The sequence below is a fragment of the Balaenoptera physalus genome, assembly GCF_965194825.1.
Source record: "Balaenoptera physalus genome assembly, chromosome: X".
Lineage (NCBI taxonomy): Eukaryota > Metazoa > Chordata > Mammalia > Artiodactyla > Balaenopteridae > Balaenoptera > Balaenoptera physalus.
In genome coordinates this window covers 130,297,327-130,324,136 of record NC_138903.1, presented here as the reverse complement: position 1 = coordinate 130,324,136, position 26,810 = coordinate 130,297,327, and the positions used below count along the sequence as shown (strand labels likewise).

Here is a 26,810-nt window from a genome sequence, read left to right as displayed (position 1 = left end):
GTCGGGCACCTACTATGTACCAGGCATTGAGCTGGGCATGGAGACCCCGCCAGGTCTCTGCCCTCACGGCGCACTTGTGATCATTCAGCGTCAGGAGAGTTGGACTAGGAAGGCATCCCTCTCCAGCCTCCAGCCATTGCCACAGGACCAATCCATTAACATCTCCCCATGGCCCCCGCGCTTGCTGCAGGGGAGGCTCTGGGGTGCGTCCTGATGGCGCTGGGAGAAGGCAAATGATGCTAGGCTAGGCTCCCGCCCCCCTCCCTTGGCCAGGCTTTCCCCAGGGTTCTGCTGGTGCCCTCAGCCACGCACATGTGCTGGACAGTCCTGAGCCCAGGAGACCCCCTCGGGGCCACTCTGGGTAAACCCTTTGGGGCTTGACTCAGGCAGCTGGAGAACCCCTCCCTCCGCTGTGAACCTAAAATCCCTTGAAATCACAGTCACTATGGAGGGGAAGACAGCATTTGATTTACAAAAATCCTGTGCATATATGTCCAGCAGCCTTGAGTGACTTTCTGGGCACTCTGTGGTTTGCCACTCTCCTAGTCCGTTTGGGCTGCTATGACAAAGTAGCACAGACTGGGTGGCTTATAAACAACAGAAACTTATTTCTCACTGTTTCGGAGCCTGGAAGCTGAGATCAGGGTGCCAGCATGGTCGAGTTCTGGTGTCAGCCCTCTTCCAGGTTGCAGACAGCTGACTTTTCGTTGTGTCCTCACATGGAAGAGAGCAGAGAGGAAGCAAGCTGTCTCGCATGACCCTTATAAGGGCACTAATCCCATTCACGAGGCTCCACCCTCATGACCTCATCTAATCCTAATTACTTCCCAAAGGCTTCATCTCCAAATACCATCACATTGGAGGGAAGCGCTTTAATGTGTGAATTTTGGGAGGACACATTCAGTCCATAGCAGCCCCCTTCCCCTGCCATAGGCATGGGCATGGGGAGTTAGGGGGATGCCCCTCCCTTCCCCCCGGATCCCTGAACTGGGCCAATGGGGCCCTACTTTGGCAAGCTGGGATGCCAGGTGGACGCACGAGCTGCTCATGTGCTCACGGGTGCTAATCTGGCCTGCCAGCCTGGTTCCCATAGCACACACGTGGAGGTACTTGGAGATCCTTAGCTGAAAAGGGTGGTCGGTTCTCTGATTATTGAAAGGTCAGCACAATGGCAGGAGCACGTGCTGTTGGCTTCACCTGGAACGCCTTTCCTTCCCAGACTCTTAGGGGTCCTTCTTGCCTCATCGTACACATCACTTCCTCCAGGCGTGACCCCTCCCCCGGCACCCCCGGCCCTGGCCAGGCCTGGCCTCCTCCTTTGCGGTTTCACAGCTCCCGGAGCTTGCCTTGACCAAGACACCTACCAACCTACCATCCTGTACTATCATGTCTTTTTCCACCATGACCCTGTGATCACTTCCTTACACCCCAGCTCCTGGCCAAGGACCTGGCATAGAGTAAATGATCCAGAGCATGAATGAGTGAGCATTCCACTGTCGAGGATGTCTTCAAGGGCAGGAGAGATTAGCCATACGGAGCCCACCAAATGCCTCCGATCGCCCAAGCACAGCCCTGGCATCTCAAGTGGTGGGATGCAGGGCCCATTGCCAGGCCTGGGGGCATGTAGGGGCCCTGGGTTGCTGCCTGGGTGAGGTATGCAAGGCCTTGAGCCCTCACAGGGGCCAGGAGCACAGACGGCCAGCTAGGGACAGCATGGGGCCACCAGGAGGAACAGGTGCCAGTGCTGGGAGGGGGAGTGAGCAAGGTCAGGAGGACCTCTGCCCCATGGGGAAGGGGGAAGTGGTGAGCACTTGTTAGTACTGAAAGGCAGCCTGGAGCAACGCCAGCTTTCTCCAGCTGGGATCCCTACAGCCTATGCCCTGTCTTCCTGGAGGGTAAATTTTGCTCCAAAACTGGGATGAAATAGTTACTTTAACTGGTCAGTAATGTAAAGATTAGGTTTTTCTGTTTAAACAGACATGGATGTAGTATGCCTTCGAATGCAAACTCCATATGGATTTTTGAGCTATAACGTGAGGTATCAAAATGGCAACTTTGGGCTATGACCCAGCCCATCCTCGGGGGCTGCACCTCACTCTGTTCAGTTGTTAGGGAGACGCAGCTGAAAAACATGAGGGGCACTGGCATGTTGGGGGGGCCTGGGGAAGGTGGCCTTCAGCGTCAGATGGGCTTGAATTTCCATCCCCCTTCCCTCCATAGCTTGACCTCCCTCCCCATGGATGAGACCTCTGGGAGCTTGAGCAGGCAATTCTTTTTTTTTTAATTTAATTTTTATTTTATATTGGATTATAGTTGATTTACAACGCTGTGCTAGTTTCAGGTGTACAGCAAAGTGAGTCAGTTATACACGTACATATGTATATGTATCATCGAGCAGGCAATTCTAATACTTGGGAATGACGCCTACCTTTGAGATGGGCGCAGGATGAGAGACCAAGGAAGGATGGCAGGCCCTGCACCGACCCCGCCTGGGGCCAGGAACCCAACCACCTCCCCCCATGGGCATCCCCATCGGAAGTGCCTGCTCTTGCTGTCTGGTGGAGGTGTGTGTGTGCTCCTGCACTTGTGGGGCGTCTGCTGTGCCAGGCACTGGGCTGAGCTTTTACCCCCATGATTCCCCGCCATCTTCCTTGCAACTATGGACGAAGTTCGGGGGCCTCTGGGGCTTTGGGGGAGAAGGGAGACGGAGGCTTGAGGGCCCAGGAAGGCTCTAGTTTGGACACTGAGTGTTGATTGGCTGCTCCCCCCCTTGGAGAAGCGCCCTCCCTCCCTCCTCTCTGGCCACCCCAGCTTGTGGGTCAGCCTTCCCCGGTCTGGACTCTACATGACCCCAAGCAGTAGACTGACTCAGCCTGACAGCCTATTCTGCTCGCTTGGCCACGGTGACACCTGGGCCTCCATGTGGGGCAGTGGTCCGGTTCCCGGGCCCAGGCAGGACTCTGGCAGGGGCCGCCATCCTTCCTCAGTCTCTCGTCCTCACACCAGCCTTTGAGCAGGTGTCATCAACCCCGAGTGTTAACATCACCTGCTCAAGGGCCCAACGATCTTCTCAAGGGTGAAGTCAAATTGCGGAGGGAGGTTGTATCAGTTTTCTGGGGCTATGATAACAAAGTCCCACAAACTGTAAACAACAGAAATGCATTGTCTCCCAGTTCTGGAGGCTGGAAGTCTGAGATCGAGGGGTGGGCAGGGTTGGTTTCTTCTAAGGGCTGTGAGGGAGAGTCGGTTCCAGGCCTCTCTCCCAGCATCTAGTATTTTGCTGGCCATCTTTGATGTTCCTTGGCTTATAGAAGCATCCCCCCAATCTCTGCCTTCATCTTCACTTGACTGTCTTCTCCCTGTGTGCTTGTCTGTGTCCAAATTTCCCCCTCTTTTAAGGACCCCAGTTGTATTGGGTGAGGGGCCCACCCTATTCCTCTAGGACCTCATCTTACCTAATCACATCTGCAATGACCCTATTTCCAAAGAAGTTTACATTCCGAGGTCCTGGGGGTTAGGATTGTAACATATGGATTCTGGGGCGGAGGGGGGTACGCAATTCAACCCATAACAGAAGTGAAGTGGAAATTTAAATTCATCTGATACCAAAGGCCGCCTTTGATCCCAATTCGCTGGTGCTTCTCAAATTTTGCCACCGAGTCTCCCTAACAACTGAAGAGAAGGAACTGCATTCCCTGGGCCTCCACTGGAGACTTGGAGTGACCAACCCCAGTCCCACCCTCCCAGGGTGCCTTTGCTCAGGGCCACCTCCTGCTGCTTCACATGCCTTGGTCTCCCATTTCCCATCCTACCCCCAGCCCAGGCCAAGTCCAGGGTAGGTTTCAGCTCCCCAGTTTGTTCTAGAGTCCTAATTTTGATATCCCAGCCTTTCTTCCAGAAGGGAGGGCTGGGAGCTCTCACGCAGAGAAGATTCCCATTGGTCTACTACCCAGAGCATCCCTAGTGGCACCTGGGTTCGGTTTCCATGGGCACCCTTCCTGCATTTCATCGTCCCACCCATCTCTGGCTTTCCCTAGGCTGGGAGAGACATCATCCTGGCCCAGGCGCCTGTGTTTGTTGGAAGCCTCCAGACTGCGCCTTGAAGAGCAACTGCTGGGGGGGCCACGTGGAGCCCTTCCCTGGAAACGTGCCTCCTCGTTCGTGCGGTCTGTGTCAGTCAGAGCGTAAGGTTTCCATGATTGCCTTTGCTGCATGCTAACCGCTCATTTATCTGGACTCCTCTCGGGAAAGCACCTGCGACTTGATTCCTTTCAGCCACACTGTTATGCTGCTCTACCCTATTTCTATTTAACAGTTTGAGCACTGAAGTGCCTTGATTAGAATAATCAATTCTGTACCAAGAAACAGCCTCCCCAGGAATGCAGAATGCAGCCAAGTGCCCAGATGCTGAGTAAACAGACCTCTCTTCCCAGCCACCTCCCCCAGACCTCAGGAGAGCTGTGCGTGGTGGGCTCCCCAGTCCCCAGGTCCTGCCACTGTGAAAAATGAAATCGATTTTGACTGGCTCCTTCTCACAGGATTTCCGAAGGCAGGCTGTCCCTCCTGCACCGCAGCCGCAGGTTTGAGGCTGGTCAGCATTTTCCCGCAATCCCGTTGGTGGTAGGCGCATTGCAGGACGATCAGGAGTGTGTGATAACAAGATGCGAATCGCTCGCCCTCCTGGAGCACTCCTGGGACAGCTGCTTTCCCTGCGTGAGGAATCTCACTTGATCCCTGCAAGCCTTCTTCAGGGCAGGTCTCATTATGACGCCCATTTTACTGATGAGTAGACTGGGGCTCAGAGGAGGTAAGTAGCTTTGGGATAATGTAGTTAGGAAGTGGCAGCGGCCAGATTCAAACCCAGATTGTCTGGCTCCAGGCCCCCAGAATAGAATCACCCTGCGGAGCTGAGTGATGGTGCTAGAAAGAACTTGAGGATTTCATCAAACCCCTTCGTCTCTAGGTGAGGAAACTGAGGCCCAGGGAAGGAGGGGAACCTGCCCAAGTTCATAGAGCAAGTGTGATGTCACACGTCCCCACGGTGGGTGGGGGGGTGCGTCAAAGGGCACCGGTGGCGGGTTTAGTGGGAGACTCTAGTCCTTTGGTGAGGTCCACTCGCTGCTGCCCCTTCAGGGACACCTTGCAGTGGCACGGCTGCCAGAGGCGGTGGGCAGTGGCGGCAGCAGAGCAGAGGAGGAACGTGGCCTATGGCAGAGGTCAGCTTCTGGCCGGCCCTGGCAGGTGGTGACTTCCCGCCGGCAGCAGGGGACCAGCTGTCCCCCTCCTGCCACGGGCGAACCTTGGTTTTCCCCAAGTCCTCTCGGGTATCAACTGCAACCGGAGCCTGAGTTCCTGATGCCCATAGGAAGAGTTCTTAGTCATCCGGGAGGTCTGTCTGAAGGACAACAGACACTGGACCCTCTCCTCAAACTTTGTGAAGCCTGAACTAGGCACCTGAGGAAGCCCCCTGAAGTCTTCACGCCAGGAGCCTCGCAGGGACCACTCAGGACCTGCCGAGCTTCTCATCTGCAGAACCTCGACTGGTGACTTTTATAAGAACTGACGTGGTGAACTGATGGCCCTGGGAACCCGACTGGAGTGGACTCGGGAGACAGTGGGAGTGAAGAAATGACAGCAGGCTGTATAGATGACTCTTCTAAGAATTTATGCTGTGAAAGGAAGCGGGGAAGCGAGGCAGTTAGCTCAGGGAGATAAGGAGTTGGGGGAGGGAGATACTAGAGAACCGTGCAGAGAAGGGAGAAATTGACAGTGCAGCCGTGAAAGAGCATAGCTGTAGGAGCAAAGCTCTTTCAAAGGTGACGAGACTGGGATCCAGGATCCTGGGGAGGGGCCCGGGGCCAGGTCTCCTGTGGTAACAGCAGGGAAGGCAGGTGAGTGGTTCCAATTATGAGGCCTTGGTAGGTATGGCGACCAGAAGATGAGACAGTTCTGGTCTGATTGTTTCTACTTGTGGGTGGGAGGGAGGTGAAAGTGTGAAATAGCTGTTTAGGGAAGTGGAAGAACACGTGTACTTGGGGGGTGTAGTTGGATAATGGACAGTGTGGAGGGCTCAGATGCTGTGTATTGTTATCATTCTAATTCGGAAGACAGATAACATCATCTCCTGGCATCACTACTGGGCAATGTGGTATCATGGTTAAGAGCACTGGCTTTGAGCGTCTGCATCTTGGATTGGCCCTTCCTGGCTAGGGAGCCTTGACTGAGGCACCTGAGTTGCCCAGGATCACACCGCCAGAGAGGGACTGAGCTGTGACTCAAACCCAGAGCCTGCATGCAGCCTTCCCCCTGGGCCACGTGGCCTCTATTCACCAGAGAAAATGTCAAATACCAAGAAATAGCCAACGTGCTTCTTGCCGTTAAGATATTGTTTCGGAAAACATGACTTTGGGGGCCCTGCACTTTGCCTTATGTTCATTTCTGGTTCTTCCAGCCTGGATTTGAGAGACTCAGGAACGCTCCCTGGGCTGCCCCTGCCAGGTTCCCAGGCTCTGCTTCTTTCCTCTCCCCAACCCTTGGGCAGCTTGTCCCTGGCACCTCTGAGCCCCTCTCTTGGGGCCTGGAGCCCAGCCCAGCCCAGCTCAGCTCTGTGCATCGAGAGTTTTGAAGAGAGACAGCCTTTGTCAGGCTCTGTGGGATCCTTCCCTCATTTTCCCAGAACTATGAAGGGTGAGGCCTGGGACTCTCTGATGATCAAAAAAAAAAAAAAAAAAAAAAACCCCAAAAACAAACAAACAAAAAGCTTCTCCAAGGATCTTGAAGAGACTGGCAGAGGGGCAAGCTTCCACCTCACCAGGCACCCATTAAAAACGCTCAGCCCAGTGCCGGGCGTTCACAGAGAAAACACAGCAAGCACTATGATTGGTATTGAAAAGAACTCTAGAGGCAAAGATATTTTAAGCCAAAGACAAAATCTCTTATCAGAATTTTGGGGAGAAATCTTCCATTTTTAAAAACGTTGGCAATGAACTCAAATCAGAACATGACATTGAGTGCCCTGCACTCCTGTCCTTGTCATAGCTGCATCCCAGCAGAACATGAGCCTCTTTGGTGGATGGGAGAATACGGCCACCGTGTCTTTAAGGCATCCATGGAACCCAGAAGAATCACAGAGGTGTCCAGTTGACTTTATGGGTGAATTGAAGCTCTGTTTCGTCAAGGAACATTCTTGGAGACTGCCTGGAGTCTTTTTGATGTTCTAGTGCTGTCTGCCTTTTTCGAGTTTGTAGCAGGCCATTTTGATGACAGACTTGTGTTCTGCTGACTTTTATGAGCACGTGCCCGACACCGCGCTGTGACTCTGTGGGTGCCTGCCAGGCACTGTCGTATTTGCCTACTAGAGTTAGAACAGGAAACCAAGAACCGTCGACACTGGCCATGCATATGGGCTTCGTTTCTGTCCAACTGGGACGCCCTTCAGCAAAGGCATTTAACAAAATGCTCTCAGATGGCTCTCAGATGGGGAGTGGGGGGTTCTCTTAGCTTTCAGCTTCCCTGGACCACCTTCCAGTGTGGCCCCAGCCCACACGTAGCCTGCACGGGACTCTAGCCCCAAGTGGGGAGGTGAGACTTGCTTGTCTACTTCTCGCTCTTTCTTCCTTTTCCCACCATCCCTTTGGCCTGAAGTAGAGTTGGGGGGATGGGGGAGGAGAGCCCTTACCGCCTCTTTTTCATCTTATCTGGAGTTTCTGCACCTCTAGCACGTAAGAAAATGGGCTTGGTTCTTGATCTGATGACGATGGGCACTGCATCAGTCAGGGTTCTACCAGAGAAACAACAAGCAGGAGGGAGAGAGAGAGACAGAGATAGAGAAAGAGGGAGAGAGAGTGTGCGTGTATTAAAAGGAATTGTGATGGTGTGGGCTGGCTAGGCCAGCCCACATTTGCCGGGCAAGTCTATAGGCTGGAAACTCAGCAGGAATTGATGCTGCAGGCTTGAGGCAAAATTTCCTCTTTCTCAGGGAAATCTTAGTCTTTGCTCTTAAAGCTTTTCAAGTGATTTTCCACTGGATGAAGCCCACCCAGATGATGGAGGATAATCTCCTTTACTTAAAGTCAACTGATTATAGATGTTAACCACATCTACCAAATACCTTCACAGCAACAACTGGATTAGTGTTTGATTAAATAAGTGGGGACTACAGCCTAGCCAAGGTGACGTGTAAAGCTGACCATCACAGTGAGGCAGGAGATAGATGGGCCCCAGGCTGAACAGTTTCTCCCCTGTTGACAGAAACTCCATAATAGCAGAAACTCCGTAAAAACAGAATGATGGAGGAGGCTGGGCCCTTCCCAGATAAGAGATAAAAGACGACAAAGTCCTCATTTTCGAAGTCAAGGAGACCTCCCCGACTACACATGCGCAGAAAGGCTCCTTGGAGGTCAAAAGGGAGGGGGCGCCGCCTCATAGTAAGTGACGTCAACTACCCATAGGCCTCTTCACTAGAATCCATGTTGGCTAAGAGATGCGCACGCACACAGGGGAGGACCCTGAGATATACCAAATACGGACTCAGAACCCAGCAAAGCAAGACGACTGGCCAGAGGAAACCCGGAAGAAACGCCCCATAAAAGTGATTCAAACCACCACGCGGGCGCGACTCTCTCTCTGAGCCTGCCCTGCGTCTATCCACACGTACTGGACTCTTCTTCCTCCTAATAAACACTTTACTTGTTTCACTACTTTCCTCCTCTATGTGGAGGTTCATTCCTACACAGCTGACGGGCCAGGCCCTTGTCACGGGCCGCTGGTCCCTGGCGGCCTGGTGGTGAGGGTTCAGCGCTCTCACTGCCGCTGCCTGACCTCCATCTCTGTCCGGGAACCAAAGCCCTGCTTCAAGCCGCTGCACGCCGAGGCCACCGGAGATCACCAGGAGCCAAAGGAATTTAGAAGAAAAATCTTTTCTCTGTAGATGAAGTCTGGTTTTCCAGGCCATTGTCTGGTCATGGACACAAAAATCCTATTTGAGGTATCAAAAGTTGTCTTTATCTTTCTTGTTATCTTTCTTGTTATCTTCTTCCCGTGATTGGAATACTGTGGGTGGAATATCTCCCACAAGGAAATGTGATTGAGAAAAACATATTAATAAATTTTTAGTGTGACATTTTGCCCAAGGAAGGACATTTTGTCTTTACGATTACAAATCATCTCCTTGAAGAATAAAAAGAAGCAACTAATGAAACCAGCGAGCTCCCGTTTGAAAGGAGCACGTACAAGGGTAGGTGGCAGAGTTTGTCCCCCGGCTGGGTGGGGGGTTGTCCCCGGGCATGATGGGCACAGACTGCTGGAAAAGTGCCAGGAGAGCCAAAGCTGAGGAAGAGATGAGGGCTCGGAAGATGCCAAGGGTGGAGCAAGGGGCGTGTTTTGAGCCCTGCTTGGCACTTGGTGACCCCAGAGGAGATGGGTCCCTTGCTTAGGGAGGCAGATTTAATATGAGCAGCTGCTAGAGGTAGAAGACCAACTCAATCCCTTATTTATTGCTCATTCAAGAGACAGTCTCACCCTGCAAAGGGTCCAGCTAACGTCACCATGTGGGAACAGCCACGTGAGACAGGGCGGGGTGGCAGCCTCCAGCTCCCCTCGGGGACTTTTGTCTCCAGGGTCAGGCTGACCCTGACTCACGATCGTGTGCTCCCAGAAGACTCGAGGTGGACGTGGGAGGGAAAGAGGTCAAGGTGGCCATCCGTGTCTGGTAAATTTGCCTACCGGTTGCTCGGTTGAGGCTCCCTGACCCACCCTACCCTCTCCTCTCTCAAGGGCCTCTGCCCTCCCCCGAACCGGAGGCCCCCTCCTGGGCAAGGCCCCGGTCTGATGCCTTGACCGTCGCAGCCCACTCAGTGCCAGGCTGGGCCCAGAGGTGGGGAGTCGGGTGCTTGGGCTCTGCGTTCAAATCCCCCGCGGCGGTGAGGCTCGCAGGAGAGGGCAGTGGCTGGTGTCCAGCAGTATTCTCCAGGCTTCACGTGTGTTGCTGCTTCTTTTTTTAGAATTTAATTCAATGGGAAAGGACAGGTTTTTGGAGTGACAGTTTATTTTCAGTAACATAACATTTTTGGTTGTTTTTTTTTAAACCAGTTTTGTTGAGATATACCTCACATAGCATACAGTTTACCCAGTTAAAGGGCACAAGTCAATGGTTTCGAGTCGATTCGCAGATCTGTGCGGCTATCACCACAATCAGTTTTAGGTTTTCATCACCACAGTCATTTTGAGAACGTTTTCACCGCCACAAAAAGAAACGTTATACCCTTTAGCTGTCACTGTCCTACCCCTCCATAGCCCCCAGCCTCTGGCATCCACTAATTTACTTTCTGTCTCCTTGGATTTGCCTATTCTGGACTTTCAAATGAATTAAATTATATAATATGTGAGATTTTGTGACTGTCTTCTTTCACTTACCATATTGTTAAGGTTCATCCAAGATGTAGCATGAATCAGAATTTAATTCCTTTTAAAGGCTGAATAATATTCCACTGTGTGGAGAGACCACATTTTGCTTACCGATCCATCGATGAACATTTGGGTTGTTTCCACTTTTTGGCTACTATGAGTAATGCTGCTATGAACATTGGTGTACAACTTTTTGCGTGGACATTTGTTTTCATTTCTCTTGGCTATTGCCCAGGACTGTCAAGTGGTGGAACTCTATGTTTAATTGTTTGGGGAAGGTATTGGCTCTTTTCCTCCTCACAACAGCCCTCTGAGGTGGAGATACTATTATTTTTTTAAAATTTATTTTAATTTTTTAAATTAAAAAAAATTTTTTTTAAAATTTTTTGGCTGTGTTGTGCCTTTGTCGCTGCGCATGGGCTTTCTCTAGTTGCGGTGAGCGGGGGCTACTCTTCGTTGCGGTGTATGGGCTTCTTGTTGCGGTGGCTTCTCTTGCTGTGGAGCATGGGCTGTAGACGCACAGGCTTCCGTAGTTGCAGCACGTGGGCTCAGCAGTTGTGGCTCAAGGGCTCTAGAGCGCAGGCTCAGTAGTTGTGGTGCACGGGCTTAGTTGCTCCACGGCACGTGGGATCTTCCCGGACCAGGGCTCAAACTCGTGTCCCCTGCATTGGCAGGTGGATTCTTAACCACCGCACCACCAGGGAAGTCCGGAGATACTGTTATTATCTTCAGATGGGGAAACTGAGGCACAGGACGCTGAAGTGGTTTGCTGACCTGACCTGCCCCAGGCCCCACAGGTATCAGGAGGTTCAGCCGTGCTTTGAACCCAGGGGCTTTGGCGCCAAAGTTCCTCGGCTTCACGGCTGCCCCGTGCTGCCCCTCGGCTCACAGACTCTGTCCAAGTCCCACGAGGCCCTGGGCCAGCCAGGTGCTTGCCTTTGGCTGGAGTCCACACTTGCCAAGCCCTCCCACTTCTGCTTGCAGGCCCAAGTGGTCAGCGTGCCAAGCCTGTCCCCTTGGTCCCCAGAGGAGCTTTGTAGCCATGGCCACTCGGAAGGAGGCAGGGCTCTGGGTTGGCAGGCAGGCAGGGCAGCCAGGGCTCTGTGTGATGTCTCCTCATTTGTTGCTAACTGTGGGCCACGTTGTTGAATGCAAGCAGATCGATTTATCAAATCCAAAGGCAAAGGACTTCCTTGGTGGCGCAGTGGTTAAGAATCCGCCTGCCAATGCAGGGGACACGGCTTTGATCCCTGGTCCGGGAAGATCCCACATGTCGTGGAGCAACTAAGCCCATGCACCACAGCTACTGAGCCTGTGTGCCACAACTCCTGAAGCCTGCACGCCTAGATCCTGTGCTCCGCAACAAGAGAAGCCACCGCAATAAGCCCGCACACTGCAATGAAGAGTAGCCCCTGCTTGCCGAAACTAGAGATAGCACGTGCACAGCAATGAAGACCCAACACAGCCAAAAATAAATATAAATAAGTAAATTAATTTAAAAAAAATCCAAAGGCAACGTGACGCAAGGAGGCTGCACCTCTATGAAGGCTCTGTGCCCTGGGCCTTGCTTCTCCAATGACCAGAAGATTCAATTTACAAAGAACCAGCATTCGCTGCTGCGGCGGTGGTGAGGCTCTAGATCTTCCAACAGTGAAGCCTCCATTCAGGGGGACGCACTACAGACAGGGGGAGGGGGCTGGAAAGAGAAGGAGGAACATCCATGCCAGCAGAAAAGAGATGGAGCTGGCCTGGGCCGTAGAGGTGACCTGGGGACTGGAGCCGAGGCCAGGCAGACGGGCCAGGGCGAGAGCCTTTTGCACTGGGATCTGGAAAGCCCTGGGCTGAAATCAACAGCCCCAGTGCCATGTCAGCTTCGTGAAGGCCTAGCCTGAAGCCCTTTCAAAAGTGGGCCAGCTGACTCTGGGACAAATAAAATCTGCTGGAAGGCAGAGCTCTATGTTTCAGAACCACAACAGCAAAAGCAGGAGTCCCCCTTGTTCCTGCCCCAGGGATAACCTCTGGGAACAGCTCTGGGGACCTTCTTCCTGATGAGCAGACTGGGTTAGTGCAGGTGGCAAGAACTCTTGTGAAAATATCACTCTGTGTGTGTGTGTGTGTGTGTGTGTGTGTGTGTGTGTGTTCTCTCCTTACAGGTCCCCTATGTCAATGTCAAGTGGCGAGCCTGGCCTGGCTTCTTCAGGCGTCCCTGTCTCAGGGGAGGTTAGAGAGGAGGGAGTAGTGCCTTGAAGCCCACTTCCTATCCTACCATTTGAAAAGCAGATTGAAGCGATGATGCAGAGTAGTGGATGGGCAGGGCATGAAGGGCAGGGAGAAGCAGGGCTTGCACTGCTGTGGGTCTCAGGTATGTGCATGGGGTGGAGGCGGAGGGGGCTCCTGCCACGCCCTTTGTTTTTTAAGGCAAACTGAGTTTTTAATGGTAGGTTCCTTTAAACACATGTATTTGGTACTGAAAATGGAAAGACAATTGGTATGGAGCAGAAAACACTTACCTTAATGCGATCATGTTTACTTAAACTATACAATGTCAAATCACCAATGCCTATTTCCACATCCCTTTCTCCCAACAGTATTTTGCTTTATACTTTACCCTTGATACAGGGTCTACTCTTACCATCCACCTTAGAATCTGAAGACACACATGTGATGTGCCAAAGAAGGGCGAATCAGTACAAAGGGACTAAGCACATTAAAATCTGAAAGGCATTCCAACTATGTAGATAACTGTATTTATTTATTTATTTTTTTGGCTGCTCCATGTGGCATGTGGGATCTCAGTTCCCCGAACAGGGATCGGACCCACGTCCCCTGCATTGGAAGCTCGGAGTCTTAACTGTTGGACTGCCAGGGAAGCCCCTATGAAGATAACTTTAGATTGTAGATAGCATGGAAGGGAGAAAGACAGACCTGGGAAGGAAAAAAGACAACTGCCATCACAGAAACCTACCAGCTTGCCCCATCGTGATCCTAAGATTACTAGTGGAAAGTTTGGATACTGGCCCTGAAATTGAATCAAACCTGCTGCTAATAAGATTCTATGAAACACAAGAGAAGGAAAAGACCTACAATAACAAACCCAAAACAATTAAGAAAATGGTCATAGGAACATACATATCGATAATTACCTTAAATGTAAATGGATTAAATGCTCCAACCAAAAGACATAGACTGGCTGAATGGATTCAAAACCAAGACCCGTATATATGCTGTCTACAAGAGACCCACTTCAGACCTAGGGACACATACAGACTGAAAGTGAGGGGATGGGAAAAGATATTCCATGCAAATGGAAATCAAAAGAAAGCTGGAGTAGCAATTCTCATATCAGACAAAATAGACTTTAAAACAAAGACTATTACAGGGACAAAGAAGGACACTACATAATGATCAAGGGATCAATCCAAGAAGAAGATATAACAATTGTAAATATTTATGCACCCAACATAGGAGCACCTCAATACATAAGGCAAATACTAAAAGCCATAAAAGGGGAAATTGACAGTAACACAATCATAGTAGGGGACTTTAACACCCCACTTTCACCAATGGAGAGATCATCCAAAATGAAAATAAAAAAGGAAACACAAGCTTTAAATGATACATTAAACAAGATGGACTTCATTGATATTTAGAGGACATTCCATCCAAAAACAACAGAATACACATTTTTCTCAAGTGCTCATGGAACATTCTCCAGGATAGATCATATCTTGGGTCACAAATCAAGCCTTGGTAAATTTAAGAAAATTGAAATCGTATCAAGTATCTTTTCCGACCACAATGCTATGGGACTAGATATCAATTACAGAAAAAAATCTGTAAAAAATACAAACACATGGAGGCTAAACAACACACTACTTAATAACCAAGAGATCACTGAATAAATCAAAGAGGAAATCAAAAAATACCTAGAAACAAATGACAATGAAAACAAGACGACCCAAAACCTATGGGATGCATCAAAAGCAGTTCTAAGAGGGAAGTTTATAGCAATACAATTCAACCTTAAGAAACAAGAAACAGCTCAAACAAACAACCTAACCTTACACCTAAAGCAATTAGAGAAAGAAGAACAAAAAAACCCCAAAAGTTAGCAGAAGGAAAGAAATCATAAAGATCAGATCAGAAATAAATGAAAAATAAATGAAGGAAACGATAGCAAAGATCAATAAAACTAAAAGCTGGTTCTTTGAAAGATAAACAAAATTAATAAACCATTAGCGAGACTCATCATGATAAAAAGGGAGAAGACTCAAATCAATAGAATTAGAAATGAAAAAGGAGAAGTAACCACTGACACTGCAGAATACAAAGGATCATGAGAGATTACTACAAGCAACTATAGGCCAATAAAATGGACAACCTGGAAGAAATGGACAAATTCTTAGCAATGCACAACCTGCGGAGACTGAACCAGGAAGAAATAGAAAATATGAACAGACCAATCACAAGCACTGAAATTGAAACTGTGATTAAAAATCTTCCAACAAACAAAAGCCCAGCACCAGAGGGCTTCACAGGAGAATTCTATCAAACATTTAGAGAAGAGCTAACACCTATCCTTCTCAAACTCTTCCAAAACATAGCAGAGGGAGGAACACTCCCAAACTCATTCTATGAGGCCGCCATCACCCTGATACCAAAACCAGACAAGGAAGTCACAAAGAAAGAAAACTACAGGCCAATATCACTGATGAATATAATGCAAAAATCCTCAACAAAATACCAGCAAACAGAATCCAACAGCACATTAAAAGGATCATACACCATGATCAAGTGGGGTTTATCCCAGGAATGCAAGGATTCTTCAATATATGCAAATCAATCAATGTGATACACCATATTAACAAATTGAAGGAGAAAAACCATATGATCATCTCAATAGATGCAGAGAAAGCTTTTGACAAAATTCAACACCATTTATGATAAGAACCCCTCAGAAAGTAGGCATAGAGGGAACTTTCCTCAACATAATAAAGGCCATATATGACAAACCCACAGCCAACATCATCCTCAGTGGTGAAAAACTGAAACCATTTCCAGTAAGATCAGGAACAGGACAAGGTTGCCCACTCTCAGCACTATTATTCAACATAGTTTTGGAAGTTTTAGCCACAGCAATCAGAGAAGAAAAAGGATAAAAAGCCCAGAGATAAACCCACGCACATATGGTTACCTTTATCTTTGATAAAGGAGGCAAGAATAAACAGTGGAGAAAAGACAGCCTCTTCAATAAGTGGTGCTGGGAAAACTGGACAGCTACATGTAAAAGAATGAAATTAGAACACTCCCTAACACCATACACAAAAATAAACTCAAAATGGATTGAAGACCTAAATGTAAGGCCAGACACTATCAAACTCTTAGAGGAAAACATAGGTAGAACACTCTATGACATAAATCACAGCAAGATCCTTTTTGATCCACCTCCTAGAGAAATGGAAATAAAAACAAAAATAAACAAATGGGACCTAATGAAACTTAAAAGCTTTTGCACAGCAAAGGAAACCATAAACAAGACGAAAAGACAACCCTCAGAATGGGAGAAAATATTTGCAAATGAAGCCACTGACAAAGGGTTAATCTCCAAAATTTACAAGCAACTCATGCAGCTCAATATCAAAAAACCAAACAACCCAATCCAAAAATGGGCAGAAGCCCTAAATAGACATTTCTCCAAAGAAGATATACAGATTGCCAACAAACACATGAAAGAATGCTCAACATCATTAATCATTAGAGAAATGCAAATCAAAACTACAATGAGATATCATCTCACACCTGTCAGAATGGCCATCATCAAAAATTTACAAACAATAAATGCTGGAGAGGGTGCGGAGAAAAGGGAACCCTCTTGCACGGTTGGCAGGAATGTAAATTGATACAGCCACTATGCAGAACAGTATGGAGGTTCCTTAAAAAACTAAAAATAGAACTATCATAAGACCCAGCAATCCCACTACTGGGCAGATACCCTGAGAAAACCATAATTCAAAAAGAGTCATGTACCACAATGTTCATTGCAGCTGTATTTACAAGAGCCAGGACATGGAAGCAACCTAAGCGTCCATTAACAGATGAATGGATAAAGAAGATGTGGCACATATATACAATGGAATATTACTCAGCCATAAAAAGAAAGGAAATTGAGTTATTTGTAGTGAGGTAGATGGACCTAGAGTCTGTCCTACAGAGTGAAGTAAGTCAGAAAGAGAAAAACAAATACTGTATGCTAACACATATATATGGAATCTAAAAAAAAGAAAAAAAAGAAAAAAGAAAAAAAATGGTCATGAAGAACCTAGCGGCAAGACGTGAATAAAGACACAGACCTACTAGAGAATGGACTTGAGGATATGGGGAGGGGGAAGGGTAAGCTGGGACAAAGTGAGAGAGTGGCATGGACATATATACACTACCAAATGTAAAATAGATAGCTAGTGGGAAGCAGCCGCATAGCACAGGGAGATCAGCTCGGTGCTTTGTGACCACCTAGAGCGGTGGGATAGGGAGGGTGGGAGGGAGGGAGACGCAAGAGGGAAGAGATATAGGGACATATGTATATGTATAACTGATTCACTTTATTATAAAGCAGAAACTAATACACCATTGTAAAGCAATTAGACTCCCATAAAGATGTTTAAAAAAAAAAGATTCTTTGGCAAAATCCTGCATCTTGTTGCTACTTGCTCATTCCTCATTGCTTTCAATTCCCAGAAAGCATCTTTGCAAGGCAACATGGACATTCACACCTGTATCCAATCTGATCTCCATCCTATGAGTAACATAAGCCTTTACACATAAATCACTGGTGTCTCAGAGTTTCTCTTTCACGGAGAAATGCCAAGTCCCATTTCTGGTTGGATCTTTCCTTCTTTGTCCTGCTGTTGGAATAACTCTTCTAGTTGGTAGGACTGATGGTCAAGTTACTGAGGTCCTTAACTGGCATCCTGGACGAGGACAGATGAGAGGATCTGAACAAGAAGGTGATGCGTGAGGCTCTCAAATTGGTAGAAGTTGGCCTGGGAGGGATTCCAGCCTATTTTGGACAGTGGAACCCAGACTTCCAACAAATGAGAAGTCGTGCGTGCTTTTTAACAGCTGCGTAATACTCCACTGAATGACTTTAACTGGCCCTTATTTTGGACACTTGGGTTGTTTGTAATTTAGGGCTAGGTCCAACAATGCTGTAATCAACAATTTTGTGCCCAGATCTTTGAATGCCTGTGTGAGTTTTCTCTGTAACAGACTCCTATCATGTCCAAAGCCAAGCCAGTTATCCTCAATCCTGGAGCTTTAAATACAGATTCCTGGGCCCCACCCTAGCCCCTCTAAATGATATTCTTTGAGGTTAGGGCACAGGCAGTTGTATTTTTCAAAAGCTCCATGGGTGGTTCTGATGCATGGCCAAAGTTGAAATTCGCCCAATAATTGCCAAACTGTGCCCACAAAAGTTGCATGAGTTTGTCCTCCACTCAGGAGTGGAGGAGAGAGAACACACGTGTGCCCAGGCCCCAGCTTCACCGACTATTATTTGTTGTTACGTCTGAGGCGAATCTGATAGAAAGGGCTTGACAGAGCACCACTGGTGCTATTGGCCTTCCTTTCATTACGGGGGAGGTTTAGCATCCTCTCTGTGTTCACTGGCAATTTCCATCTCTTCTGTTAACTGACTACTTGTGTCCTTTGCTCATTTCCTCCTCCTTGGGCAGTTAGTCTTTCTCTTAGTGATTTGAAAGAGCTCTATTTTAATTTTTTATGTAGTACATACAAAAGAATAAATGCTTATCAAGGTAAATACTTTAACTAAGAAGATGAAGATAGAAACATTTAAAAAGAACAGTTAAAAAAATATTGACAGACATAGAAAACAAACTTATGGTTACCAAAGGGGAAAGGTGGGGGGAGGGATACATTAGGAGATTGGGATTGACATATACACACTACTATATATAAAATAGATAACCAGCGAGGACCTACTGTATAGCACAGGGAACTCTACTCAATATCTTGTACTAACCTATAAGGGAAAAGAATCTGAAAAAGGATACATATATAGCATAACTGAATCACTTTGCTGTACACCTGAAACTAACACATTGTAAATCAACTATATTTCAATAAAAATTAAAAAAAAAAAAACCACTTACCTGTGATGAAAAAAAAGAATATCGAGCCTATAGAGATAATTCAAGTGAGCAAAATGTTGTCGGAAGAGGTGAGATAAAACCAATTTGTCTGGTCCTTTCATGTAGTGATTGGCTGTTGAGGTGCCTGTAGTTTTGTGCTCAGCTATGCTGGCTTCCGGAGAAGAGGCCGTAGGAAAATCAAACATTCCTCTTCCTTCTCCCAAATACAAACTTGGTCTCTATGGCCTTTTCCTTCCACCTCAAATTGCTAGATTCGTATTTAAAAAGCACTCTTGTAGTTTTAAAAATTATTTTCCCCCAATATTTGATTATGAAAATTTTTAAGTCATCAGAAAAGTTCAAAGAAATGCATATTGAATCCTTATAGACCCACCTCCTAGATTCTAAAAGATTAACACATTTTTCTACTTGCTTGATCACATCTCTCTATCTCTCTACCCATCCCTCTATCCATCCATCAAGCATCTTTTTTTATGTGTTTCGAAGTCAGCTGCAGACATGAGTATACTTCACCCCTAAGCACTCCAGCAGATCATTAACTAGAGTTCAATATTTAAGATTTTTCTATTTTAGGCAAAATGTACTTAACAACAAGATGTCCTGATCTTCAGTGAACCATTCTCTGAGTTTTGGCAATGCATACACACGTGTAACCCACATCCTTAGCAAGACAGAGAATTGACCATCACTCCAGAAAGTTCCCTTGTGCCCCTTTTCAGTCAACCCCCATACTTGTTCTGATTATTTTTCACCACAGATGACTTTTGTCTATTTTACCACTTTATATAAATGGAATCATACAGTACGTGTGTTTTTGTGTCTGACTTCTTTCTGGCAGCATAATGCATTTGACACGTGGCCGAGGAGTATCACTCTGTGTTGATGCTGGTATTGCATTGCATGGATACACTGGAGTTGGTTTATCCCTTCTCCTATTGATAGACACCTGGGCTGTTTGCAGGTTTTGGTTACTGTGAATGAAAGTGTCATGAATTCTTGTACTTGTCTTTTTGGAGACAATCTACTACTTTTATTTGTAAGTATTGAGTAAATCACCCTGTGTCTGTCATGTGTTCCAAATCTTTGTTTTCTAAATTTGTCACTTATCTTCTGACTTTCATGGTGTGTTTTTCTGTATGCAAGTTTCAAAATTCTATGTGGGCAATTTTATCAGTTTTTTCCTTTATGGCTTCTGGATTTCATGTCATGATAGGAGAAGGTTGATTGACCCTGATATTATAAAAATACCTACCCTTGTTTCCTTATAGTGCTTTTCTGGGTTCTTTTTTCTATTTTAATCTTCGAATCATCTGAATTTATCTTGATGTCAGGAGTGAGGTAGAATACCCAGATTTATTGTGCAGATGGCCAGTCAGTTTTTCCAGCACTGTGTATTTGAAATGCCACCTTGCTCATTGTCTTAATTCCCATATATGCTTTTCATCTATTTCCTTTCCACTGACTCATCTGTCTTTTCCTGTGTCAGGGCCACATTGTTTTAAATACGGTAGCTTCACGATACATTTTAATATCTGGTAGTGCTAGAACCCTTTCTTGATTCTTCTTTTTTAGAAGTTTCCTGGCTATTCTTGTCTTGTTGACCCACTGGATGAGTCACCTTGAATCATTTTGTCATGTTCCAGAAAGTAATCCTGCTGGGATTTTTATTGTGATCACAGAGATTTTGCAGATGGATGTGGGGGAGAAATCCCATCTTCCCAGGATACAGAAGCGGTGAGAGAAAGACAAACATCGAAGATGACTCCCAGGTCTGGACTTGGAGACCAAGTGGATTTGGGTCCCTTAGCAGGCTTGCAGGCATGATGAGGAGTTCAGCTTAGACCTCCAGAGCTGGGGATGTCCAGGGGAAGTCCTCATGGAGAAGGAGGCCTTCCACACTGGCCGCCCTCATTCTTTCTGGAGTCCATCCTCCACATGGGTTCAGGAGTGACCCAAGGCTTCCCTTGCGGAATCAAGACAGCCTCCAGGGCCCTGCCCTCCTCCACACCCCCTCTCCTGCCTCCCCCCCATCTTGCTCACTGGCCCCACCCACCGACTTCTTTTCCCTTCCTCCCCGCATTTGTACGTGCTTTTTCCTCTCCCCGGAATATCCCTGCCCGAGCTCTTTGCGTGGCTTGCTCCCTCCCATCCTTTAATCTCAGCTCAAATTTCACTCCCTGAGAGTTGTCTTTCCCAAGTGTCCCCACCAGCGCTACCACACTGGGGTCTCTCACTCTCTGCCCCTTTTGTGTTTCCTTTGTAGACCTTAATGCAACTTGTTACTATTTTCTTTGTTAATGTGTCAATCATCTGTCCCCCTGTCAACTCGGCTTGGCTATATGGGCCAGTTATTTAATCAAATACTGATCTGCTGCTGTGAAGGTATTCTGTAGATGGGGTTAACAGCTATAGTCACGTAAGGTGAAGGAGACTACCCTGAATGATCTGGGTGGGCCTCAGCCCATCAGCTGAAAGGCCTTAAGGGCAAAACTGAGGTTTCCTCGAGGAAGAGAAAATTCTGTCTGTGGACTGCAGTGTCAACTCCTGCCTGAGTTTCCAGCCTGCTCTTCTTGATAGCTTGTCCTGTGGATTTCAGACCTCAGACTGGGGTTTACACCACCGGCGCCCCTGGTTCTCCGGCCTTAGGAATGACACTCCCGGCTTTCCTGGGGCCCCAGCTTGCAGATGGCAGACCATGTGGCTGTGGAGAACACACACCCACACACACACACACACCCCTCCCACATCTCCCCCTGGTTCTGTTTCTGTGCATGACCTTGACAGACGCACCCCCTGGTGTACTCCATGAGGCTGGGGACCATGTCTGTGTACCTCCCGGTGCCTGGCACAAGCATGCTTGTTGAATCATGGAATGGCCACACACTAGTGAAGCCAACAGCGTGTGCTTTTTCCGAACCTTGTGTCCACTGCCCGATCCCCTGACTTTCTAGGCTGAAGGGGGACAGATGATAGACCTCCAGGGGCCTGAGCCTGATCTAAGGGAGGACGGAGGCTCCGGGGGTCTCACACACCTCCCTGGGGACTTCTGGCCTTTACCCCGGGGCTGGCCTCAGAGTTGGGGAGCGGGGTGATGGGACAGGGCGCGTAGTCACCAGCCTCCCAGCTGGTGACTGCGGGTCTTTGTGCGGAGGCCTCAGGCCCCACCTGCAAGCTCCTCCCAGCCCTCCCAGTGAAGGACCTGTGCAGGCCGGGGCCTGGGAGGGGCTCCCATCAAGGCTGCTGTCTGATGCAGGCTGAGGGTGAACCCTCTTGGTGGGGCGCATCCAGCAGCCTCCAAACTCTTTCACTTTTTCTTCAAGGGGCCTAGAAGGCTTCAGCCCAACGTGCAGACCGGTCCAGCAGCGATCCCCTGGGGACTGAAACTTAGGGCCCTGCCCAGACATACGACACTCTTTGTGGCTGGACTGTCAAGATGCTGAGATGCTGGGGTGCTGGATGCGGGCTCAGGGACCTGCTCGTCTCCCAGGGGAAGGAACCGGAAAATAGGGAGAGAGGGAGAAGCCCTAGTTGGGTGAGAGGAAGCTACGGAAGGAGCAACGTCTCCTTACAGAGCGACAGGAGAGAAGGGACCTCAGAGGGGAAGAAGCGTCCCAGGGGACTGTGGCTCCCAGGACCCCGGGGGCGGTGCTGTTCTGGAAGGAGGGAGAGTCCTATGCTGCTAGAGGGGCAAGTCCACTGAGAACTGAGAAGCTTCCATTGGGTTCAGGACTGGAGGGAGTTGGTCCTCTGGCCAGTGTCCTCGGGGAGGAGCGGGGACGGGAGCCAGATGGCTCTGGGCTGAGGAGTGAGTGCGGGGCGTGGCAGCAGGGCGTTGGAGCTGGAGCTGGCCGGGCTGAGGTGGCGAGGACCTTTCTCACGTAGCCCAGTTCAAAGCCCCTGAGAAGAATCCAGGAGAGGAGAGGCTGACGGTGCCGGGGGTGCAGGAGAGAGGGGAACTGAACGATGGCAGAATGGTGGGAGCTGGTGTCTCCGGGAAGGAGCAGCCTGGGACGACCACCGCCAGGAGCAACAGAGAGGGCAAGGCCTGCTGGGGGTAGTGAGGCCAGGCTGGGGTCAGGTAGCAGGAAGTGCTGGGCGTGGGTGCTGCCCACGCTGGCTCAGCCTTGAGGTCACCACGTGCTTGAGGTGAGAAGTGAGCCCTCTGGGAATGGAAGGCGGGACAGTTCAGCAGGCCAAGCTCAGCTTTTATTTCGGACTCTGAGGGCTGGCAGAGCTGAGCGGGGACAGCTGTGGCTCCAGAAGCCCTGGGGCGGGCTGAGGAGGCCCCGCTTCACAGGCTGGCCTTCAACACCCCAACTGGCTGGCTGTGAACAACAGTCTCTGGGCAGGTGGGTCCAACCCTTCCTGCCCCTGGGCCCGCAGGAGAAGTGGGCCCAAATGCCCCGGTGTGGCCCTGAGGGGCAGCCGGGGCCTGCCTGGGGCCTGGCACCACTGGGGCGCTTCAGTCAACACCGGGGGAACAGAGGTCAAGCCCGAGACCCAGGGTCGTGACTGGAGCTGAGGGACGCCCGCGGCACGTATCCGTTCCCCAGACCTAAGAGGAACGCTCTGCAGGAAGCAGGAGGGGCCTTGTGAGCAGGTGGGCCAATTGCCCAGGCTTTGGGGCCATGACTGTTTCCACGACCCCTCTGGCCCACGGACTAGGGAGGCCTGCTTCCCCCTGTGGATCTTTGCCCTCAGTCACAGCCATTGAGAGTGGCGCGTGGCGGCATCTTCTTAGTATTTCAGGCTCTGCTGGACGGGACAGGCCTGCCTCCGTGCACCTGGCTTCCTCAGCCCCCAAAGTTCCAAAATGTGTTGGAACATTTCGTACCTTGAGGATGAGGGTATAAACTCTCCCTGCCAGTTAGGGGACTAAATGTGTGTATTCAGTCTGGTCCACACCTGATCGCAGCTGCTGCTTCAGCTGCGCTCTTACAGCACACGGTGTGTGTGTGTGTGTGTGTGTGTGTGTGTGTGTGGGTTCCCAACTAGCTTCCTGACTACCTTTGCGGAGATGTGGTTCCATTTGCAACGCCCCTGCCACCTACACGCCAGATCCTGGCCACCTCGTGGGAAAGGCACAGGTCCCACCCATCTCTTTAGGGTTCCCTTCAGAATGAGGCCACATTTCGATGAAGCTCTGTGGCAGCCACCTTCTTGCTGTGAGGGGGGGGCCCGAGTGTGAGGTGACAGGAGTCCCTGTAGATTTCGTGCAGTTTAAATTGGAAACAGCCTGCAGCCAAGATGCTGGTTGCAACTGCTGGCGGGGAGGGCGGGGAGAGGAGGAGGCCGAGCGGGGATTGAGTAGCAGGTTGGGGCGGGGCTCCAGGAGCCCGACGTGGGAGGGACGGCGGCACAGCCCCTGCGTCCCATCCGCTCAGCACCCCTGGCCGCTGAGCTCTACCCGCTCCAGTGCTAAGGACGAACAGGGCTGGCCTTAGCTTAGACTTTGGGGGAGGGGCAGGGGACGAGGAGGCGGGAAGACCCTTCTCTCCCGGGACCACGCCTTCACCAGGCTCTTCTGACTCTCTCTGTGAAGTGATGGACAACCTCCAGCCGCCCTAGGTGGGTCCCCCTTACGTGGGAGGAGCTGGATCTTTAGTTGGGTGTGTCACTCTCTCAGTGGAAAGAGGCTGGTGGTGGGAGAGTCTAGATTCTCAGCGCAAGCCTCCCCCCGCCCCCTGCCTCCAGCGCAGAGTCACCTTAGCGGCTCCCCTGTTTCGTCCTCTGTAGGAGGCATTCGAGTCAGAAATGATGTGCTTCTATGCTGTGATGTGAAAGGATCGCAGCGCACGCTACACAAGCTTCTCACCCCTCTCCCCTCGGTGCCCAAGCATCCCAAGACAGGCAGTGGCCTCAGAAAGGCCCGAAGACACTAGCGGGCTTAGCTGACAGGGGTTTGTAGATACTGAATGCTCCCTGGAGAAATGAAAACATAGAGGCACTTTTCTCCTGGCTGTTTATTACAGTACGAAGAAAAAATGCACTGGTTTGAAACAGAAGCCAGGTTTCAAATGTAGAGGTGAAATACGAGGTGGCAATTAAAATGTGATTACACAGAATTTGGACACTGAGAAAAGTTTACAGGACAGTGGGTGTGGGTTTTCTATAACAGACACTTAGATACACATGACGATAATTGCAGATAGAAACCATCAAAGACAAAGCCCGAATCAACAATTAATGTTTACAGACTCATTTTCCCCCAGACCACAGAGCCTGACATCAAAACAAATACCGAAAGGCTTTAAACCGGGGGCATCTTGCCTCCACCCTGCAAGGTGCGGCTGGAGTAGTGCCAACCGTCTGAGTGATAAAGGGAGGGCGCTCAAGATACTCAGACAGTGCCCAGCTCACACATTCTCTCTTTGCTTCTCCCAAATCTACAGAACTCTCCGGCCTCCTGGCAAATAATTCCTCTGAGGGGCACTTAACAATAAAACGGCTTGTGCTGTAATATGCTCACCAGGAAAGAGCTAGCAGAGACTGAAAGGTTTGCGAAAGAGGTTAAGAGCCACACAGGGCGACAGAAGTTTCAGTGGAAATGGCAATAAATGGCCAAGTGAGTTTCTATTTGGTATTCGTCAGTTTGCACAACACCTCTTGATCACATCCACCATTGCATCTAAAGCGTACATGACTCCACCACCTGGTTGATAAGGTATGGCTGGAGCGAGGAACACAGTCTGCGTATTTGCAACAATGTACAATAAACACAGACAATGCATGATGAACACAGCTCTACTGAAAGGAAAGCCGTCACTTTATTTACAAAGTCACAAAACGAAGTATAAATACTTCTGTCATGAATGTTTAGGAAAACCATTTACAAAATTTTCAGATATGTACAGGTAGCTTGAAAAATCACCAGCTTTCCATTTTGTCACAGGTAGAGAGAGGGGTGGGCGTGGGCTAACGCCCCTCAAATTGTAATGAGGCAACAAGCGTGTGGCTACGTGGGACCAGCTGCGAATTTGCTGTGGACTCACACCGCTCCCCACGTGGAGGTTTCTCTGGGCATTTAAAGCTCGCCAGCGTCCTGCGGGATGTGGCCAGCCTGCTCAGGGACGTGGCCGGCACTCTGGGCTGCGGCAGTCTGGGCAGCAGCGTGCTGTTCTAGAACGTCATCGATCAGCCTCAGGTTGCACACCCAGTTTTCATCTGGGCTCACGTCGGGGCCTTTCAAGAGAGCTTCGATGAAATCCACCTCAGTGCAGTCAGGGGGTGAGGTGAGATCGTTCAGGGAGGCCTGGGGCAACAAGGCATAGGGTGGCAACTCAGGGGGGCTCCCCACGCTGTTGAAGGGACCGGGGGACGGGCTGGCAGCGACGGTGGAGGCGGCGGCGGCGGCGGTGGTGGCAGTGGCAGCCACATAGCTTGGTGGCTCGATGCCCTGGATGGGACTCATGGGCCTGAAGCTGGCCATGCCTTGCTGGAGGGACTTGGTGGCGTGCGGCGGGCTCTGTCTGAGGCTCTGGTGGCCCAGCAGGCTGAAGCTGGGGTTGGCGGGGGCAGCACCCACCTTCTGGCTGGGTCTGCCTCCCGGGGCCACCTGACTGGGGGACACAACTGCCTGTTGTGAAGGAAACGCTGGGGCTCCCAGGGGGACTCTCACGGGGGCCTTGGCAAAGAGGGAATTGCTATCGAAATGCTGCTGGATGCCATGGGCTGCTTGGCTCGGGGGTGGCTCCCTCAACACCGTGGTGGTCAGAGCTGCTGCTGCCACCCAGGCAGCGCTGTGGAGCACGGTGGGCACTCTCGGCACGCAGGGCTGTCTGGACTGGTGGGGACTCAGGGGCTGGCTGCCCAGGGGGCTGGGACAGAAGCCGGGCAGGGGCACTCCCGTGGGGGCGGCCTTGGGAATCCGCGTGCGCTGGCAGACGGACCCGAGGCTGCCCGCGGGGTTGTGGCTCAAGTGCAAGGGTGTGGGAAACGGGGGGCTGAAGCTGAAAATCCCTTGCTGCTTGCCTGGAGTTGGTGAGATCAGGCCCATGCCCTCCCGGCTCCGGTGCCTGGTGGGTGGGAGCATTCCTGGACTCAGACTGTTCTGAAGGAGTCCAGCTCTGGGTGGCATCATGGGTTGGCTAGGTAGGGAGCTTGCCTTGGTCCGGCTACACTTGGAGGTGACTTGATCTTGGACGGCTACAGAAAGAGAGAAGTGGGGGTCAGTTCCAGCACTGACCTCTCACCTTCTTCCCCTGGCACCTCCCGAGTGTCCCCCGCTCCCCTGGTTCC

At 49.9% G+C, this 26,810-nt stretch overlaps 1 protein-coding gene across 7 annotated transcripts in view; it reads right to left on the bottom strand.

Annotated features, from left to right (window-relative positions):
- Positions 1-24,087: 24,087 nt before the first annotated feature.
- Positions 24,088-26,810, bottom strand: part of MAMLD1 (mastermind like domain containing 1) — a 115,860-nt gene continuing 113,137 nt past the window's right edge. For 4 of the 7 annotated variants that reach the window (XM_082445738.1, XM_082445737.1, XM_082445740.1 and 1 more), the window contains one exon: positions 26,594-26,717. Coding sequence is in view for 3 of the 7 variants with exons in the window: in XM_082445734.1 (XP_082301860.1) it covers positions 25,597-26,717 (1,121 nt within the window). In the remaining 4 variants the exon portion in view is untranslated. Of the gene's footprint in view, positions 26,718-26,810 lie in introns of all 7 variants that reach the window. The other 3 variants (XM_082445736.1, XM_082445735.1, XM_082445734.1) reach the window with 2 other exon arrangements.